The sequence below is a fragment of the Ursus maritimus genome, unplaced genomic scaffold (genome assembly GCF_017311325.1).
Source record: "Ursus maritimus isolate PB19 unplaced genomic scaffold, ASM1731132v1 scaffold_18, whole genome shotgun sequence".
Lineage (NCBI taxonomy): Eukaryota > Metazoa > Chordata > Mammalia > Carnivora > Ursidae > Ursus > Ursus maritimus.
Window position 1 is genome coordinate 962,288 of NW_024424230.1, and position 19,184 is coordinate 981,471.

General features: G+C 40.3%; 1 protein-coding gene across 1 annotated transcript in view; it reads right to left on the minus strand.

The window, feature by feature from the left end:
* The window catches only part of ATP9B (ATPase phospholipid transporting 9B (putative)), a 250,034-nt gene that overhangs the window by 203,670 nt on the left and 27,180 nt on the right, over positions 1-19,184 (minus strand). The window contains exons 3-5 of the mRNA XM_040632421.1: positions 12,909-13,059; positions 10,129-10,242; positions 2,138-2,246 (exon numbers count right to left, since the gene is read on the minus strand). Coding sequence (XP_040488355.1) covers positions 2,138-2,246; positions 10,129-10,242; positions 12,909-13,059 — 374 coding nt within the window. The remainder of the gene's footprint in view (positions 1-2,137; positions 2,247-10,128; positions 10,243-12,908; positions 13,060-19,184) is intronic.

Sequence of the window (19,184 nt, forward strand, 5' to 3'; positions counted from 1 at the left end):
CTAAAGAAGACACACCAAGGTTACACCTAATTTACCTGGCCATTCCGGGGACCCTTTCTTCCAAAACTCAAGCCTACCTCTTTCTACAACACACCTAAGCTCTACCACGCCACTACTTGAAGCATCAAAGCTTCCTAATAGTTAATCATTCAATTTAACTGCGAAACAGTAGTCTTTTCAATAAATGGTACTGGGACAACTGAATACTCACATGCAAAGGCCTGTGGACCCATATCACACGCCACAGACAAAACATGAAACGAAAGTGGATCACACACCTGAATGTCAAAGCTAAAACTATAAAATCCCCGGAAGAAGATGTGGAAGTAAATCCTTGTGACCCTGGGCTGGCAAACCATTTCTTAGCTGCAATGCCAAAAGCACAAGCAACAAAAGAAAACACAGATGAGTTGGACATCATCAACATGAAAACTTCTGGGCATGAGAGGACACCAAGAAGAGAAAACAGGCCACAGAATGAGACAAAATATTTCCAAACCACATACTGACATGAAACTTAAATCAGATTATATAAAGAACGCTTACAACTCAATAATTAAAAAACAAATAACCCAGTTAAAACAGTACGCAAAGGATCTGAATAAACATCTCTCCAAAGAAGACATACAAACACCCAACAAGCACATGAAAAGATGCTCAACATCACTAGACATCAGGGAAACACAAAACAAACCACAGTGAGATACCACTTCACACCCAACAGGACGGCCACAACAAAGACAGACAGTAACAGTGCCGGTGAGGATGCGGAGGAACTGGAACCTTCACGCACTGCCAGTGAGAATGCAAAACGACGTAGCCAATTAGGAGAATAGCTTGGCAGTTTATCAAAAACATAGTTACCATATAATCCAGCAATTTCACTTCTAGGTATATTTACAAAAGAAATACAACAATGTTCAACAAAAACACTCACATGCAGACATTCTCAGTATTACTTACAACAGCCTAGAGTGGAAACAATCCAAACGTCCGCCTACAGATGAATGGGTGAACACAACACACGGAATATCACCAAGTGGAGTATTATTTGGCAACAACAGAAATAAAGTCTGAAAGGTGCCACAACATCGATGGACCTTGAACACAGGACGCCAAGGGAGAGAAGCCTGTGACAAAAGCCCACACACGCACGATTTCACTTCTGTGGCCTGCTCCTAAGAGGCAAATCCACGGAGACAGAAAGAAGACTGGGGGCTGCCTGGCCCTGGAGTAGGGTCAGAAGGGGCAAGAATGGGGTAACAGCTAATGTACTCAGAGTTTCTTTCTAGATGTTATAAATGTTCCAAAATTAGATGGTGGTAATAGTTTCATAACTCTGTGAACATACCAAAAACCACTGAAAAGTATACTTTAAATGGATACACTTTATGTTATATGAAATATATGCAATAAGCTATGGAAAAAGTTTTTGGAGAATTATTTCAAATAAATAAATTCAGTGTATGAATGTCCACATGTAAACAGAAGATACAAACTCCACTCTAAACCTCATTTTTTAAATAGGCTTCAAAGTTATTATGAATACTTGTCTAGCTTTTCAGTGCTCTCCTTCATTGTCCCTCACTGACGTCATGACTGTCATGGTGTCACTTTCTGGCAGTCATAATGCCCACCTATAATGGCTTCTCCCACACTCTTCCCAATATATTGCTTCTTTTCCACCGGGACTGAGAGACCAAACAAACAAGCTCTTTAAAAACATAAAATTAAGCAAGGGCTAAAGCCCTGAATGAAGTGAAGGAGAAATGGGCATAAAGCAGTTATCACTTTGGATCATGACATTCATTGCATGTGCTCCAAGGCCCTTCACCTAAGGCCATGGTACCAGATGTCTGTCTGATCTCTATGACTGTGTTTAAAATATAACACAGAGGGCTTGGGTAGGGTGATATTAGGCTTCATGGAAAATGTGCGTACACCAGTTGGATTTCACATGTGGCTAAGTACCTGAAATTGTAGGCATTATATTATTAAAAAAATTAGGCACTGTATGTAATCGCATAATGCTATTTTCAATAACAGAATCATGACATGTTTTCTTTCATTTATATTAACTCTAAAATGATGATTACAGTTAGCAAATGATAAGCTAGATGAAAAGGGTCTTGCTAACCTCTTACTGTGAGCTTGCTGTATAGCTGTGAATTCACTTCCTTGTCTCGCTGAAAACGCCGAAATTCATCAATTGCTTCCCTCATGATAGTAACAGCCAAAACAAATCCCTATGAAACAAAATAAAATATGGTATTTGAGAAAACTAGCTTTAACAAAAAAGTTAAGGGAATATTCTTTTACCAAGCAGTTTTACTTTTCCCCCCTCAATTTATGTTACTTCTAAAACATAAACGAAAGCGAAGAAAAAAGACAAAAAGTAAAAATGAAACACTACAAGAAAAATATAATACATAGTAAAAGATTTAAAATTCTCCCTATTCCCAAAAAAATTTTTTAAATTCGTATCATAACATAAACTTCAAGCTAAACATCAGAAATACTTAGCAACCCAAAGAGAAAGAAATCAACAATCTTAAAAAAAAAAACAAACAAACCAGGAATTATATTTAGAACGCTCAAGCCTTTAAAAATCAAATTACCAAAGACTGATATCTTATCATTTCTGCACTTGAACCTGCCTTGGTGGAAGGAGCAGGAAGAAAGACAGCGCAGTCCCAAAGCACAGCTTCCTCCTGTGCAGGAGCGCAGGCACAGCCACGGGGCTTGTCCTGTCTCGTTTGGTAAGCAGAAACCTCAACAGACCAACTTGATGCTACACAAATAAAACTCGGATGTGCTTGTGATCTATCTGAAATCTGTTATGCCCAACATGTGGCTGACGTCATCTTTTTTAGAGGTCCTTACAGGGCTGTGTCTGTGTCACCAACAGGCCACATTAAGTGAGCCCTTGCGTTTACTGAAAGGTGATCCTCCGTGGCACGCTCAGAGTTGCACCACCACCATCTGACTGTAGAATGTTCTCATCACCCCAAAGAGCGAGAAACCCCACACCTGACAGCTATCACCCCCGTCCCCTCAAGCCCCCAACCCCTGGCAACCAACTAGTCCAACCTTCTGTCCCTATGGATTTGCCTCTTCTGGGTGATGTGGCCTGTCACGCATTTTGATGAACTGCCAAACTGCCTCCCACAGTGGTCATACCCCTTTAACACGAGCTCATTGGCCATGTGCATCTTCTTGGGGTAAACGTGTGTTCAAATCCTACACTCACTTGTTAGCTGTGTCATTTGTCTTTTCACTGTGAAGCTGTAAGAGCTCTTCGTATTATTCCGGAAACAAATACCTCATTAGACATGTGATTAGCAAATGTGAGAGATTATAAATATCTTCCCCCACTCTAGGTTATCATTTTATTTTCCTGATGGTGTCTTCTGATGCCCAAAAGCTTTTAATTTTGGTAAGTCCAATTTATTTAAGTTTTTCTTTAGTCACTTGGGCTTTCACCATCCAAGATCACAAAAATTTGCCTCTATGCTTTCTTCCAGGAGTCTTACAGTTTCAGCTCTTCCACTGAGGTTTAGAATCCATTATGAGTGGATTTCTGGGTATGACCTGAGGGAGGGGCCCAACTTCATTCTCTTGCATCCAGCTGTCCACCTGCCCCAGCACCATTTGCTGAGCACACCAAACGGTCCACTGAACGGTCTTAGCACCCTTACTGAAAATCAATCTGTCATGAACGTCAGGTGTATTTCTGACTGTATGGTGTATTCCTTGGTCTATTCATCTCTCCCTCTGCCAGTGCCACGCCTTCTTGACTACTGTGGCTCTGAAATGAGTTTCGACATGGGGAAGCAGGAGTCCTCAAATGCTATCTTCTTTTCTAGGCTGCACTGGCTACTTTGGGTCTCTTGCATTTCCATATGAATTTTAGAACCAGCTCATCAATTTCTGCCGAAAAGCCAAGCGGGATCTTGACAGAGATTGTACTGAACCTGCAGATCAACGTGGAGAGTACTGCCATCATGACAATATGGTCTTCCAGTTCTTGAACATGGGATGGCTTTTATTTATTCAGATCTTTGATTTTTTTTTAAATATTTTATTAGTTTCCAGTATGCAACCCTGCATTTTAGCTAAATCTAGTCCTATTTTTTTCTTTCCAGTGCTATTGTAAGTGGAACTGTTATCCTAATTTCATTTTCAGATGATCATTGCTAGTATACAGAAATGCAAGTGGTTTTTGTGTATCTAGATTGTACCCTACAATCTTACTATCTCATTTATTAGTTCCAGCATTTCTGTGTGTGTGAACACCTCCAATTTTCCAATGTACTAGATCATGCCTCTGTGAACAGATCCAGATTTCCTTCTTTCCTTTCTATCTAGATGTCTTTTAGTACAAGTAAGACAAAGAAAAAATATGAAAACCCAAAGCAGGAGATACCAATATTCTTTTAACAAATTTAGTGTTATCAAAGCCTTAAAATTTACACACACTTTAACCAAACAGTTTCACTTCTGGAAACTTATGCTAAAAAACAAACAAAACAAAAACAAAAAGAAGAATCCCAGCAGCATCAAATATAAAAAACTAGAAATAACCTGAGTGTCTACAAATAGGAAATTCACGGTACACTCGTATGTTGAAATACCGTATTTCCTTAATTCAAAGATGCAGTTAGTCTCAGGTGGGAAGACAACACCACTTTTAAAACACAAACTCTAAGTCACAGCTCAGTTTTGGTAACATGAAAACTATGCACCCACCAACCCAGGAAACACAGTCCTACGCAGCCATTCTCATGTAGGGGAATATTTACTGTTACAGACCTGTGTTCACAGTGTATAAGTAATGTCTTACAATTCTATTTGTGACTGTCTTGCCTTGAGAGAGAGACAGGAGAACGGCTGTCAAGACTATGTTCCTTAGAGACTGAAGACAGCACTGTTGAACGAGCGGCTCTGAATCAGGCAGACACAGCATCATCACTTGGAAGGTCTTCTGCGCTACAGACTTGCTCGAGCCCTCCCTGAAATGTGTCCCTTCACCTCTTCTCTCCAAGGAACAGGCCCCAGACATATATATGTGATCTACACTCTCCAGGTCAATCTAACTTTCACCCCGGAAACGTACGGCTTAAAGACAGCAGAAGTTAATTCGCCACTCATTAGGTAATTCTAAACCACAACACATAATAGTCCTTAGTGCTTTCAAGAACTCAGAGAGTGAAATAAGCTCTCATCTCTGAAGCAGTGATATTAGAGAGGGTCACCAAAGAGGGGTAGGTTCCAAATTCTGAAACAGGAGTGAAGCACTCTTCAGAGGAAACAGAGCCCCGGTCACAGGCAAAGACTGCTAGCACATGCAAGCCGCTCCAGGCCACGCCTCCCATCAAAGGTGCACCTGAATACAGAACAGATGTGAGGTGTCACTCCCACACCACCACGTCTGTCTCCGGCACAGCTAGCCTGAGAAAAGCCCCAAGAGCCAGCCTCGCAACGTGGAGCAGATGATGAGCAAGGCGCAGCGGACGCCAGGCCACCATTTCCTTCTTAATCACTGGAGTCTACCACACGTGGGCCTCTGCCTTTAGAGTTTAGATCTCCTGAGTCCTAACTAGATCAGAACAGACTGGTGGCCTACGGAGGATGTGGACAAGCAGTCCCGCAGGAGTAGCTGGCCTCAGCCCAACCACGTCCAAGACGGAAGCTATAGTAATGCCACCTAGAAAAACCAGAAGCGGGGGCGCCTGGGTGGCACAGTCGTTAAGCGTCTGCCTTCGGCTCAGGGCGTGATCCTGGGGTTCTGGGATCGAGCCCCACATCAGGCTCCTCCGCTAGGAGCCTGCTTCTTCCTCTCCCACTCCCCCTGCTGTGTTCCCTCTCTCGCTGGCTGTCTCTGTCAAATAAATAAATAAAATCTTTAAAAAAAAAAAAGAAAAGAAAAACCAGAAGCGAACACAAGAGGGTGACAGTATTTCACAGGGAAACAACAGTATTTGTGCATCAGCCTGTCAGTCACAACGCATGACAGGAACGTGTCACACGGCCAGTCCACAGGCTGGGACTAAATCTTGTATCACAAAGTGCAATTCTTTTTTCCTACTTCTGCAGATGGCCCAGGAGCCACGTGGAGTAAGTGCCAAAACAAGATCTATTTTTATAAAAAGAGTAAAAATCAGTTTAACCTTGAGGGATTATTACATGCCGGAAACTTTTCTATGTATTTTAGATGAGTTACCTTTTAAATGCCACAAAAACCTTATGAGGTGTGTGACCCTTAGCTCTAATTCACAGGGAAACTGAGACACAAGCAGCACACATACTTTTGCAAAGATCGCACTAAATGTGTAGCTTATGTTAAGAGTGTTTGTCTCTGGACAGTAGGAGGTATGAGTCCAAGTAACTGATCTGGTTTCTCCTTTCCGTACTCCACCCACACCTCCAACGTGCAGAGACGCTCAGAAGAAAGAGTGGACAGAAGGAAAGACTGAAAATCAGAGTTCTCGCAGGCTGACCAGTCACCTACGCAGCCTATCTGGCTTTCCATGAACAAAACACCAGGAATGCAGCTTATGAGGAAGATGCAGTGTTAACAATCCAGACCTCCTTTATCTAAGAGTCACTTGCACGGATAGATCCATTCTACCTGATTAACTCAGAGAAAAGCATTACAATCTGTTCTGTTACTCTGATTACAACAGCTTTCCCTCAAAGAGCTGCTGTGAAAGCTGAATGATGCAAAAGGTAATCTTCATTCTGACACAAAAATGCGATAAAATCACTTATTTTCAGTTTGCTCTTCTGTTCCACGGCAAAAAAGAACAGAAATTAGATCAGAGCTGAAGCAAGTAAGTAACACTGCCCACAGTACTTGATAAAGAAAGACTATAAACTATCACTGTTTTTAGAAATACCCTTGAGTTGGAGAGCAGAACAAAGGTGAAGATCTACTGTTTTAAATTAGTGGATGTCAGACCCAAGATTTTATAACCACCAGCTGTATGATGGTTTGATGCTTCACTGGCAGGTTTCTGGCAAGGAGGAATCCGGAAATGCTAATCCCTTTCTCTGAGCAACCATACAGAACCTGAGTACAGGCAGAGAAAAGACGTCAACACATTAAGTGCGTGTGTAAAGACCACATGCCAGTGCGGGCCCTCGACACAGCACGGGGCCAAACACGGTGGTCAAGAAAGAGCAAGGAATCAGGAGCAATGGAAGAATCCTGTTGAAGCATACCTCCTTTACTTAATAATAATATACATATGTATTTTAGATGTAGATTTAGTTTAAAGGTTCTTTAACTTTGCCTAGATTAATAAAAAAGATCTTCTGTATATGAGATCTGAATTTTCACTTTAAAAAAAAATTTTCTGAGGTGAGTTTGGATCAAGGAACCAACATACGTCAGCCTGCCTCTTGGATTCAAAGGTGAACCTAAAGTACACATTAACTTGAGATTTTTGCTAAATCAGAGGTTAAGATGTATGTGAACAGTGCAAGCATAGATACTAACAAATCTTCATTACTGATTATCTGGCGAAAGGCATGGATTGTGGCTGCTGCCAAATCAAAGAACAAGAGAACACGGTTTCACAAAGCAGATCGCTTCTGAGGTCTAACGGTGTGCTATGAGAGCAGGGACTGGGAACCTGGCCGGGCGTGTCACAAGGCAACAGGAAGCGTCACTGAAATGGGGATACTGGGCTTTGCACCCTTCTGTGGAGCCCCTGACCCACGACTGCAGCAGAGTAACAGCAGCAGAATACTGAAACAGGGGTTGACTGAGGCACTTCTGTAAATATGACAGTAAATCCTCACACATCGACAAGAGAAGGACAAAGTACTTCCAACGCCTCCAGCTGACAATCAAGTCAGAGGACGTAACCGTCACACCGAAGCAGAGGAAGGAGAGGCACTGACGCTCACACGCATGCTCTCACTCCAGCTCTGGTCGACAAGGTCAATTTGGTGCACGGTTAAAATTAAATTCCTCATCAGGAATCCATCTACAACTAACATTTTCTTTGATTAAAAGCTACTTAAATCAGAGATAATAGGAAAAGATACAAAAGCAAAATAGAAATGATTATATTTTACTTTAGATTTTTAAAAAGATCTTGTGTTCTGAGACTATCACTGCTAAAGTGAATTTCAACCTAAATGGGGGTGATACTGAAGGGGTTCAGTGCAACCGCGTGAACTCGGGGGTAGAAATAGGGGCCAGAAACAAACACACTGAAATTGTAAGTACAGTTGTGTTTTCAGGATAAGCAAGTATTTTCCCTATGCTCTAAAATTTCTGCAATGCTATACTGCTTTTATTGGAAACTGGAAAAAGGAAGGAGCAGTCTGTCAACGAGACTTCCAGGATGCACACAGCCTACGGGGTCTCCAGCTCACGTGCACGGGGAACAACGTATAACCACGCAGACCATTACACCAAAGTCCGTAACTGTGAAAAATGAGAAGAAACCTCGAAGTCTCCTTTTCTGGGAAGATGGACGTATTCATTCAATAGAATACTTCAGAGAAGTGAAAAATGAATGAACTAGAATAGTATGTGTCATCATGGGTCCATTTTATAAACCAACGTTAAGCCAAAAAAGCATGATGCAAAAGGATACATACAGTAAGATAATCTTTATATAAATTTTTTAAAGTATGCAAACAATACTGTGTATTATTTTAGTGATACAAACGTAAGTAGTAAAATTATTAAGGGAGACGTTAACAACTGAATCTCAAATGCAGAACAGAAGTTGCCTGCAGGGGGAAGAAAGGTGCGAGGAAAAAAGAAAAAAAAATCCCCTCTGTCCTCTCTCCACAGCCACCTGGCCTGAAGCAATTGCGACAACTGGGGTCTGAGACTCAGTGTTCTTCGTGTGCTGTGGGACACCTACAGAGACAGACAGCTCCCTCCCCGACTCAGGAGGAAATGCGAGCGCCCACTGACCTCCCTTCCATCACAGTCCCCATGTCCCCACACTCCAGCAGCACCAGACACCCGGCTCCCTCTGCTTGCACATCTCTTTTCCCTGTTCTGTGCCCGGCCCAGCCACTCTGTCATCTGGATAGCATTTGAGTGCCACCCCCAGAGAGGCCTTCCTTGACCACCCTATTTAAATAACCCCAATATCTTCCAACCTTGTTAATTTAATGAGTGAAAATGTACTCATTCATTCGGTGATTTTGTATTTGTACGACAAATGCAGTTACTTTCACTGCTCAAATCCATGCTACTCAAAAGTCTATGTGGACGAGAGCAGGAAAGGCTGGTTCAGCTGACCCTGTCAGCGAGATTTCTGTCCTCTCGGCCAGTCCTCCTTGGTGCATCTGAGAAGACCATCTCTGGGAGGCAGCAGGACCGCACCAACCAGAAGAGATCAACTCAGGAACACGCTGATCAGATCTCCATTTCTAAAGGGTGTGCTTAGGGAATGTGAGCACTGCCCTGCTCTTCCACTCGCTATGTTTTCTTGACTGGATTATGCTGGTAAACTGCCCAAAAGGAAGCAGTACATTTTTCTAGGTGAGAGGAAGAAAGAAGGCACACATTTTGTCTGTATAAGCTGAAAATTAATGAAAATTATTGGCAAACAGAATCAAACCATTAAAACAGCATTATGTTTGAAGCAGAAGTATCTGATGCTAAGTGTCATCTGCCTTTCAACAACTTCTATACACTGAGCTGTCAATCAGAAACTGTCTGGACTTCACTGATCGAGATAGTCCGCCAAAAGGTAAGAACTGCCCATCTATCAGGATGCCAGCCAGCAGGGTCACGGAGCAGACCCGGACACCATCACTCCCAACAGCACCATGGGGCAGGGGGCAGGCTGGAGAGACAGACCGCGTACAGGATGCCCCATGGAAACCACCCCTCATGCCCACCAGCAAAAGCGCCTAGTGGCCTCTGAGCCAAGACCCACAGGCAGTGGCACGGCCCTGACACTCCTGCAAAGCTGCAAGTATTTCAGTGGCAGAGCTTTGTAAAATCTTGTAACAGAAGTTCAATGATACACAGCAACAATATCATGTTTCTTAAAATCTGATCAGTTTCTCTTTCAACCATCTCCACTCTTAAAACTATATACTAAATACTTAATAATTTAACTTAATTTCAAAAATCTTTTCTTTTACCAGAGGAGCCCAGTAGGTGTAGAGATAGCCTATTTTCAATGCTGGTACAAACTGTGAGCAGGAGACTACCAGGAAATACAGATTCAAGAAAAACTTGAATTGTTCATATAAAACCTAAAAAGGAAAAGAAAAAATTAACACAATCTCTCCAAGGAAAACCTTTACTACTTCAATTAAATAATTAAATCAGCACAATATCTAACTACATTCCCATCAAACAGTGAGAATATGCCCTGAGTTACAGTAGATTTAGTAATTTTGACACTGGCTTTCCAGTAACTGAATCACATATATATTGTATTTATTTAAAGTTATATTAAAAATAAATTGAAAAAAACACAATTAGAACTTCCAATTATGTTAAAAGCATCCATTAAAAGTTTTGATTTTCTTGTGTAAGATTTCCAGTTTTGCACACTCCTCTGTAAATCTTTGTATGTATATCAAAGCAAATGAGATAGCAAAACCTTCTCAATGTTAGTAAGTCAATAAATATATATTTATATACACACAAATGCATACTCTTGATAATTCAGAAAATCTTATATGGGAAAGCTGTATTAACCTTGTATTTATAAAATGGTAACAAATATGATAGCCATGTTTCTGAACAGGAACATCTGGGCAGCTTTAAAGTAACTGAGTGAACAAGCAAGACGGACATGATAGGACTTCACAAAAACTGCCTTAATCTCCTCTATTTACTTCTCTCGAAGTATAAGAAATGATAACATATAAAATCATGTGAGTTACAGACCAATTCAGGAAGACAGCGACCTATATATTCTTTATAATCTCTTGGCAGTTGATCAGCAATAATATTTTCAATAAAAATAAGTATCGTTCAATAAAACTGTAGGAATGCAAATCCTGAAACTTTATTTTTGTTTTTTTAATTCAAACAGAGTTATCTTGAAGGAAGAAAACCCAAGATCCAGTATATTAACAGACTTCTATTTACAAATTCTCAAATTATTAAATTTAAACTGAAAATCAAAACGGAACAAAACTCATGTTTATAGATGAGAATAATTCAAATGGCACACTACAACTGCAGTTAAACTTACAACCTTGCAACTTTCAAATCACCATCTCCTTGGATGCCACTTTATATGCAACTTGGAAGGTACAGAAATTTCAACAAGAGCAGAGCAATGGGTTAAGTACTTATTGTTGACTTAAAGAGTCTGGAACCACAGTTTTTATATAATGAAGTTTTCTACATCATCATACAGTTGTTTGTGCAACTCAAAAATCAGCTACATTGATACCACGTTTACATTCATAATCATATTCAATTGCTGTCTAAAAATGTTTTGAGTCATTTCATAAATTAATCTCAGCAGGAGAGAAAGCTCTTTTTCCTTAGTGATTTCTTTAAAATCTCAGTTAGCATAAATTATATCTATTAGCAATTCAAAAATTGCCATTTGTGCTAAAAATGGCATAGAATTCCTACTGTGCAATTACCAAATGTTTCTAAAATACTACGTTTTAGATGAAAAGCCTAATTTAAGAGACAATCTAAGAGAGAGAATTCACACGGTAATAATTCTATGGCCACACCAACAGGTACTCTCAGGACACAGTCCATCCTGGCGGGCTGCAGGGACTCGCTCTGGTCAGGGTGAGGCTGCACTGTGGGCTTTAAGCCCCTGTAATCAATACTCTATTGTCTACTGAATGAACTTTGTGACCTTTAAGAAAATGTACAGTGCTTCACCAATCTGTATTTAAAATTTAAAGAAAACAGGAGCTTCATTCAATAAAGATGAGAATATTTATCTGCCTGAAAGACAGCTTACATTTTATTGTCCTGACAAAAGAGCAGTCTTTTAATGACGGAGCCAGTAGTTTTGTGTGTTTTAATAAAGAGTAAATTAGATATGAATCACTGGCCTACTATTAGATGGATGGGGGAGGGTGGTGAGGGGCAATCAATGCCCAATATGAAATCAGCATGATTATTTAAATTAAAACATGAAAAATAAAACAGCCCTTATTTCACATTACCAAGAGATTTTCTTGCAAAAGAGTGTAGAGTGAATTACTAGAATGTGTCAAAAACTTTGATATAGAAATATAACCAGTACCAGCTTCCTTTTGCCTTTAGAAAGACGAATAAATTGGTCTATAAAAATAAGAAAGTACAGAAAAACAAAAATCATTCAATCATTCTAAATACATACAAACTCAGTTTTGTAACTTAAGCCAAAAACATCACTAAGCAACAAAAAAAGTAATGAAATATTTACACCTCATTATTTACACTTGGCATAATACCTAATTAAAGATAACTAATGATATAACAATAAAACATGGCCTGAAATTTATAATGTGAAGTAGAAAATATGTCTATAAATGCTTATATTTTGTTACTGAGTCATGTTTGTGTAAAAAGTTATCTTACTTCATCATGAACTTCCTTGGCAGGCTTTAAACTCAACATTCCACTTCACCTCCACACAAAACTTACGACTTATTTTCTGAAAATTTAATTTAGGCTTACTTGATTATTTCTACAATAATATAAATATGTTTATCTAGGACTGAAGTCAAACTATAAATTTTCTAACACTGAACTCCATGATGTCCCCATTAAAAATGTGCATGAATTATTTAACAACTATTTGAAACATAAATGGCTAAAAAGCAAAAGGTCACTGATTTGGACATGACACAATTAACAAGGGGAAAAAATATTTTTAAAAAAATCAGAAAACAAAAGAAGCTAGCAATTTCTGATATGAAACCCATTCTTAAGAATGTAATAGTCTTACCCCAGGTATAAAGGTAAATACATTGTATTTTTGATTTTTTATAGAATTTCTGGGATGCTTTTCTTCACACTTTTCAGGATATCCAAGCCACACTGTGCGAGCTTTCAGTTCTCTCTTTCTTTGACAAATATTTATCAGCCAATCACAGCAACTGCATGAAACAAAAGACACTCATTATGTATGCTTTTCAAAAAGTTTTTTAATTCATTCTACATATTTAGAGTTAGTACTGACTGTTTCTGTATTTACCAGACATGGATAGCATATCTAATGCTAATCTGTAACGTTGTCTTAAAATAGGTTATGCTGATATAGACTTGACATGAAACACTGAAAGAGATTTGTGTGAGTGCATAATGACTTCTAGAAGCTCAGAGAAATGATCTTCCCTGTGTAGACCCTCTTACTGACAAAACCATTAACATTCTGAAGCAGTCAGTGCTCTTCCATGAGAACAGGGTATAGCCATGTTGTTTGCAATTCTCAATACACCACTCAGCGATCCAACAATAAAGGTCCTCAGACATCAACTCATTCAGGATGTGGACTCTCTGAGGGAATCACTTTTTTCCTCTCTTAAAGACGATATTTTAGTGGTATTAATATAAAATTAAGACTTACGGCTCGATTCAATATTTAGAAAGGATACTGATGATTAATGGGATAGTCTCATGCTAATAAAGGCTTAAGTGCATTTTCATATAGCTATCTTCATCTATGCAACAATACACGTTTTAATTCTAACTCTGTCCATGGTCTAATAGTGTCAGGGTTCCAGAAGCACAAACACTTCCACTTCCTGGACATCCAAACCATTACTTCTGGATAGAGAGAATAAACCTTTCTCAAAATACTTAAGAAAATGGTGAAAGGTATCAAAATCAATAGAACTAAGCATAAAATAATTGTGAATTTAAACTTCAGCATTAACAATTTGGTTTCCCTCAAATCCGCAACATGTAGAGGAAGACCTAGAACGGCTTATTAAGGGGAGCTGTTCAACTGCATCTTCTAGGTGTAGTCCGGGCTAGAACAGCAAGCTGGCAGCAGTAGGCAGAAGCTCGGAACATCACTCTGCGATAGTCAGCTGACAAGTTAACGTGAGATATGCGCAACAAGGACAGTCTCAGGAGGTATGCTTATAAAGTGAAGTTGACATATCAGGACTCCCATCTTGAAATCACTGCGTGTCTTCCATGGCACTGGCGGAGGCTAGCCCTTTACTCCAATCACACTGACATCATTCTTCAGAAATCGCCTTACCTTATATATATATCCCATGATGGCACCCTATAAACTGAATCGGTATATCTCTACTGAGTATCTGCCTATTTCTTAGCTGTGCACAGAAAATTTTCAGTCTGGAAGGACAGGAGTCTGTCCTCAGGAGCTTCCTGCCCTCCAAGTGTGGGCGTCCACCTTGCACCCGCCTGCAGGACTGGGAACACTTACCTTGAGGAGCTCTTTTGTGATAGCAATCCTGAGGGCTAGTGGAACAGCCAAGCAGGTCAGTCACCTCCCCCCCAGCACCCCTCCCTTCAACTTTTAAGAACAGATAGCATCCTCCACACATAAAGTATACTTCTAAATCTCCACTGGTTACAAATCAGCTTATTATCAAAGTGATTTAAGACTGCCACAATAAGTACTCCCACCTTTACTGCCTTTTGTTGGGGAGGAGGGGGGTTGTTAAGTAGATTTCAGTAAAATATTAGGGATATCTTGTTCATGCTTGAATGAAACAAAAATTAAATAAGGCTTCAAATAAAACATAATATGCTTCCAATTATTATTTCTCACCATCCTATTGCTGTTACCATCTGGCCTGCCCACCCTCACAAGGATTGACCCCTCCAGCACAAGTCACCTTGCCACACCCATGCCAAACCTGATGGCTCCACAACCACCCCTCCCCGGCACCACCAGCCCCTACAGCCTAGAGCTCCAGGGGCTCCTTCCCTAATTCCTCTGGGCAGCAGCTCTGAATTGCCAACCTCTTATCTAGTTGCATACAACATGTGCTCCTGATGCATGAAAACCTCACGGTTACCTTACACAAGACAGATACACGCCATGCAAGCTAGGAGGGGCTCTTCCTAAACTCTGGATGTAATCAGTCTGACACCTGCAACAACACCACAGCAATGTGAGACTCCCACATTTTACACAGCAGAAAACTGGACGCTGGAAAGGTAAATGACCTCTCTAATAAGAAACAAGTAGTCAGCGAGAGAGCTGAGAGCAAAGCCTGAATCTGCCCTGCCTGTCAATCCAGTGTTAACACCGCCCCACGTCAGGCCAGGGCCCATCAGTACATGACGAACGCAAGCAAAGCACTGAGGAGCAGGTAACGAGACTCAACAGGACGCCCCGCAAGTCTGAATGTCTGCTTCCTCGTCTGTAAGCACACTGGTGACATGAGTTTAGCACCCTGGAACCCAGGGCACAATGCGTGCCTCAGAGGAAGGCCTCCGGGGCCCTGCTGTCACTGCAGGGCCTCCCGGAGTCACACTCAAACATCTCCAATCTTGCAACACTCATTCTGGCACAAAAAGTGTACATGCTTGTGCTGCCCAATGAAGCATCCACTGGCCGCATGTGACTCTTTTAATATGAATTAACATGAAGTGAAATAAAAAGTCCAGTTTCTCAGTCACATTAGCCACATTTCAAGGGCTCAATAGCTACCCTGGCCATTGGCTCCCACAGTGGATATCACAGATCTAGACCATTCCCATCGTCACATGGAGGGCAAGTGGGCAGGGCTGGTCCGCAGGAAGCACAGTGCAGCAGGTGCAACAGATGAGATACAAGCCTTCAGCACTGCAATTATGCTGAAAATCCTCCACCGATGTATTCAAATACGAATTCTTATTCTGAAACACCTCATTACCTAATGTGACAGTTTAATGTACAAAAACCAGACAAATCTAAGATGAAACAGAACACAGGCAAAATTTAGTGTGTAAAAAATAAATATAAAATTTAGGAGATGTGGATTTTACCAAGTTTACGGCAAGAGGCTCTATAAATGCAAAACCACTCGGTGCATCACATGAACACTGCCAACAACAACCAGAAGAAAATCTCAACACCAACACCACTGTGTGCTGTACCTGAAACCAACGATCCACTAAGCTCCCAAGCCTCCCACTCTAAAAACTCTAAATTAAATACCAAGGGCTAAAAACACACATAAGTCAACAGTTTATTAATTTTTTTCTCTACAATCCTGCAGAGAAAAAAAACCCAAGATTCCTAGACTTCCGAGATATAACTAAACTATTTGCAACACTTTGCTACTAAGAACTATCAAGAAACAAAAGTGTTATTACTAATGATTTCCTTATGCAAACACCGAAGCAAGTCATCGTTAGGAAGCCATAATCAAATCACACGCTGTTTCACAAAATTAAATGAATACAAGGCTTGAGGTTTTATAAGCCTGGAGCACCATTAGAATTGCCACTGGATGATGCAAGACAGAAAAGAGGACCAGAAAAAGTGTCCTGAATGCCAAGAGTAAAGGGCCTAAACACCAAAAATTTAAAACAAAACAAAACAAAACCTGTAACCCAAAAAGTAAATGAAACCCTTACTGAGTTGTAGAACTAAGCAGGAAAATAAAATTACGGGCAATTTTTGAGTAAAATATACTGGCAAATACTGATTCTGAGAGGGAGAACCTAAGAGAGGCTGGGAGAAAATAACCAGGAGCCGCAGCTGACAACATTTCCACGCAGGTGGAGCATTTTCTAAACTCGAGATCCCTCACGGGACACTCCCCAGTCATAAATAAGCTGCCTGCCACTATCAAGTCAAAGTGACACTAAAGCCAATATTGCACTAAGTATATTTTTCCTTAAAACAATGTAGGATTAGCAGCTTTTCATAAATGCCTCTATAATCAAAGTATACTCTAATATTAAATAAAGTATTTTTAATATACCAAGATCCTGTCTCCTAAAGCTTTAACTAGCCATAGTTATATAACTCCCAAACTTTAGAGAGCCTTCTTCCAAAAACAACCAAATTTAGACACACATGATATCCAACAGGCACCCATGGTTACCAAGAGCAGCACAGCCTACTGTCTTCTTAAAAGATTACCATCTTCCTTTTGGAGGGCAGATTATGGAAAAATTTTTTCAATGCGTCCGAGCTAGAATTTTTACCAAATAATAAAAATGAGAAAGCAGTTTTTAAGCCATGAAGTAATTAAAGCCTACTCAGTTGCTGAAATTAGGAAGAATAATTTTAAAATAAGGCTCACTAGTCACGGAGTCTACAAATAGAAATACACTGAAATATTTACAACTCAATATTAGTTGCAACCTACCTGAAATATTTACAACTCATTATTGTTTTTTGCTACCTACCTTTATTGCAATATTCATCAACACTTCCTCCTGCAATTAAACTAAGTAATTTTATGTATCTTGTACTCATTGATCCAACATCTAATAATGTTAGTAAACACTGAATTTTATAATGCTTAACATTTAGGGAATAAAAAAGTAGCAAACACTCAAAAATGAAAATTTGTAAGAAATTAAGAAAATAAAACTAATCTAAGTCGTTAAATGTACAATTTTGTTGTGTAAGGTGCAGTTTTTAATTTAAACAATAATTTCTCAGTATGGCAGATATCACTGAACAAGAAGAGCGTGACAATACCTTGGATCATTTCTCATTCCGTATAGCAAAAAAGACACACGTTAGTGCCATACAGACTGACTAGAACCCACCAACATGGTTCAGTTAGCCTTTTCTACATGACCACCACTTACGGAGATAAAGACTTTATATGCACATCTATTATATTTTATTATTTTAATGTTCCCAAAACATGGATGTTTTTGCTAACATCTATTTTTGCAAATATATTCTTAACATTTTTCTTTTAAAAAAAAGTAAAATATTACAAATAAAATCCAAAATTTGGCTATGTTCCATTTGGTAAAAACAAAGTGCTATAAAAGACCAAAAACAATTAATTCAACAATGGGGGCGCCTGGCTGGCTCAGTCAGAAGAACATGTGACTCTCGACCCACATTGGGTGTAGAGATTACTTAAATAAATAAAACTTTTTAAAAAATTAATTCAACAATGTATTCAACACTATGGAAAGACTCCTGACATTAAAAGTCCATAATTCTTTGCAACTATTTGGTAGCATGGATAAATACCACTACCATAGCACACAAGGCCCTTTAGAGTCCACACCATTCACATGAAACTGTCCACGTCCTCACAGCTTGTGCCCGTCAGCACCCACTCCCATTTCCTCCATGTTTTCAGCCATCTCTGACAGCAGCTCTATCATCATTCAGTGATTCTCACAAGATACAGGTTCTCAGCCTCCTCAACTCCAGCAATCCTCACGCCGGGTTCCCCTTAGGATGGGGAGACCTGCCTTTATCCACTTAAAGACACCAATCAGGATTAGTCTTATTTGGAGCACACCTCCTCACCCTCCCACTTTTCCCAGGCCACAGAGCAAAGAGCAAGGGCTTTGGTTTGTCAAATCAGACGTTGGCCCTAAACCACGAGGAGGACTCTTCCACTTCCTGGCTGTAGACAGTGGCGAGGACGAACGCCCAGCTCCTGAGGAAGGTGCACCAGCAGTACCAATCCTGCTCCTCCCTGCACCCCGAAGTGATGGAGAACACACACCTGTGAACTGCACACCACAGCCACGAATCGATGAATTCTAATGGTGGCTCCACCCAGATTCCTCTGTGGCAAGCTCTTTCCTCAGTTCACAGCCCTGGCACCCCCCACCCCCAGCTCCACAGCCACACTTCCACTGCCAAGTCTGCGACAGTTCAGGCTCTCCCGCTGATAGACAGTCATAACATTATGCTGGATTCAATACAAATGCATGACTATTGATTTTCCTTTGTTGGTTATTGATCTCTCTACCAAAGCATGACCAATTTTCCCATGTTTTCTGTCCTCATCTGAATACCAGTCACCTCCCCACTCAAATGACCCCATGTTCCCAATTAAGGATAAGATCAAAGTCGTCATCTCCACCACTACGTCACTCTTCCACCCCTACCCTTCCCCCTGCCTAAAAGGATGGATATTAGTCTTCATTCCCAAAACCATCTTTCTACCCAAAGTGTCCCTTTCCTTTATTTTTCAAAGAGCTACACCGTATGTCCCTTGACATTTTCAGAAACATCACCCTTCTGTGTGGCTTCCATTATCACAACAATGACAGGCTCTGAAACCTGCATCTCCAGATCCTGCTTCTGAATCTGACAGAA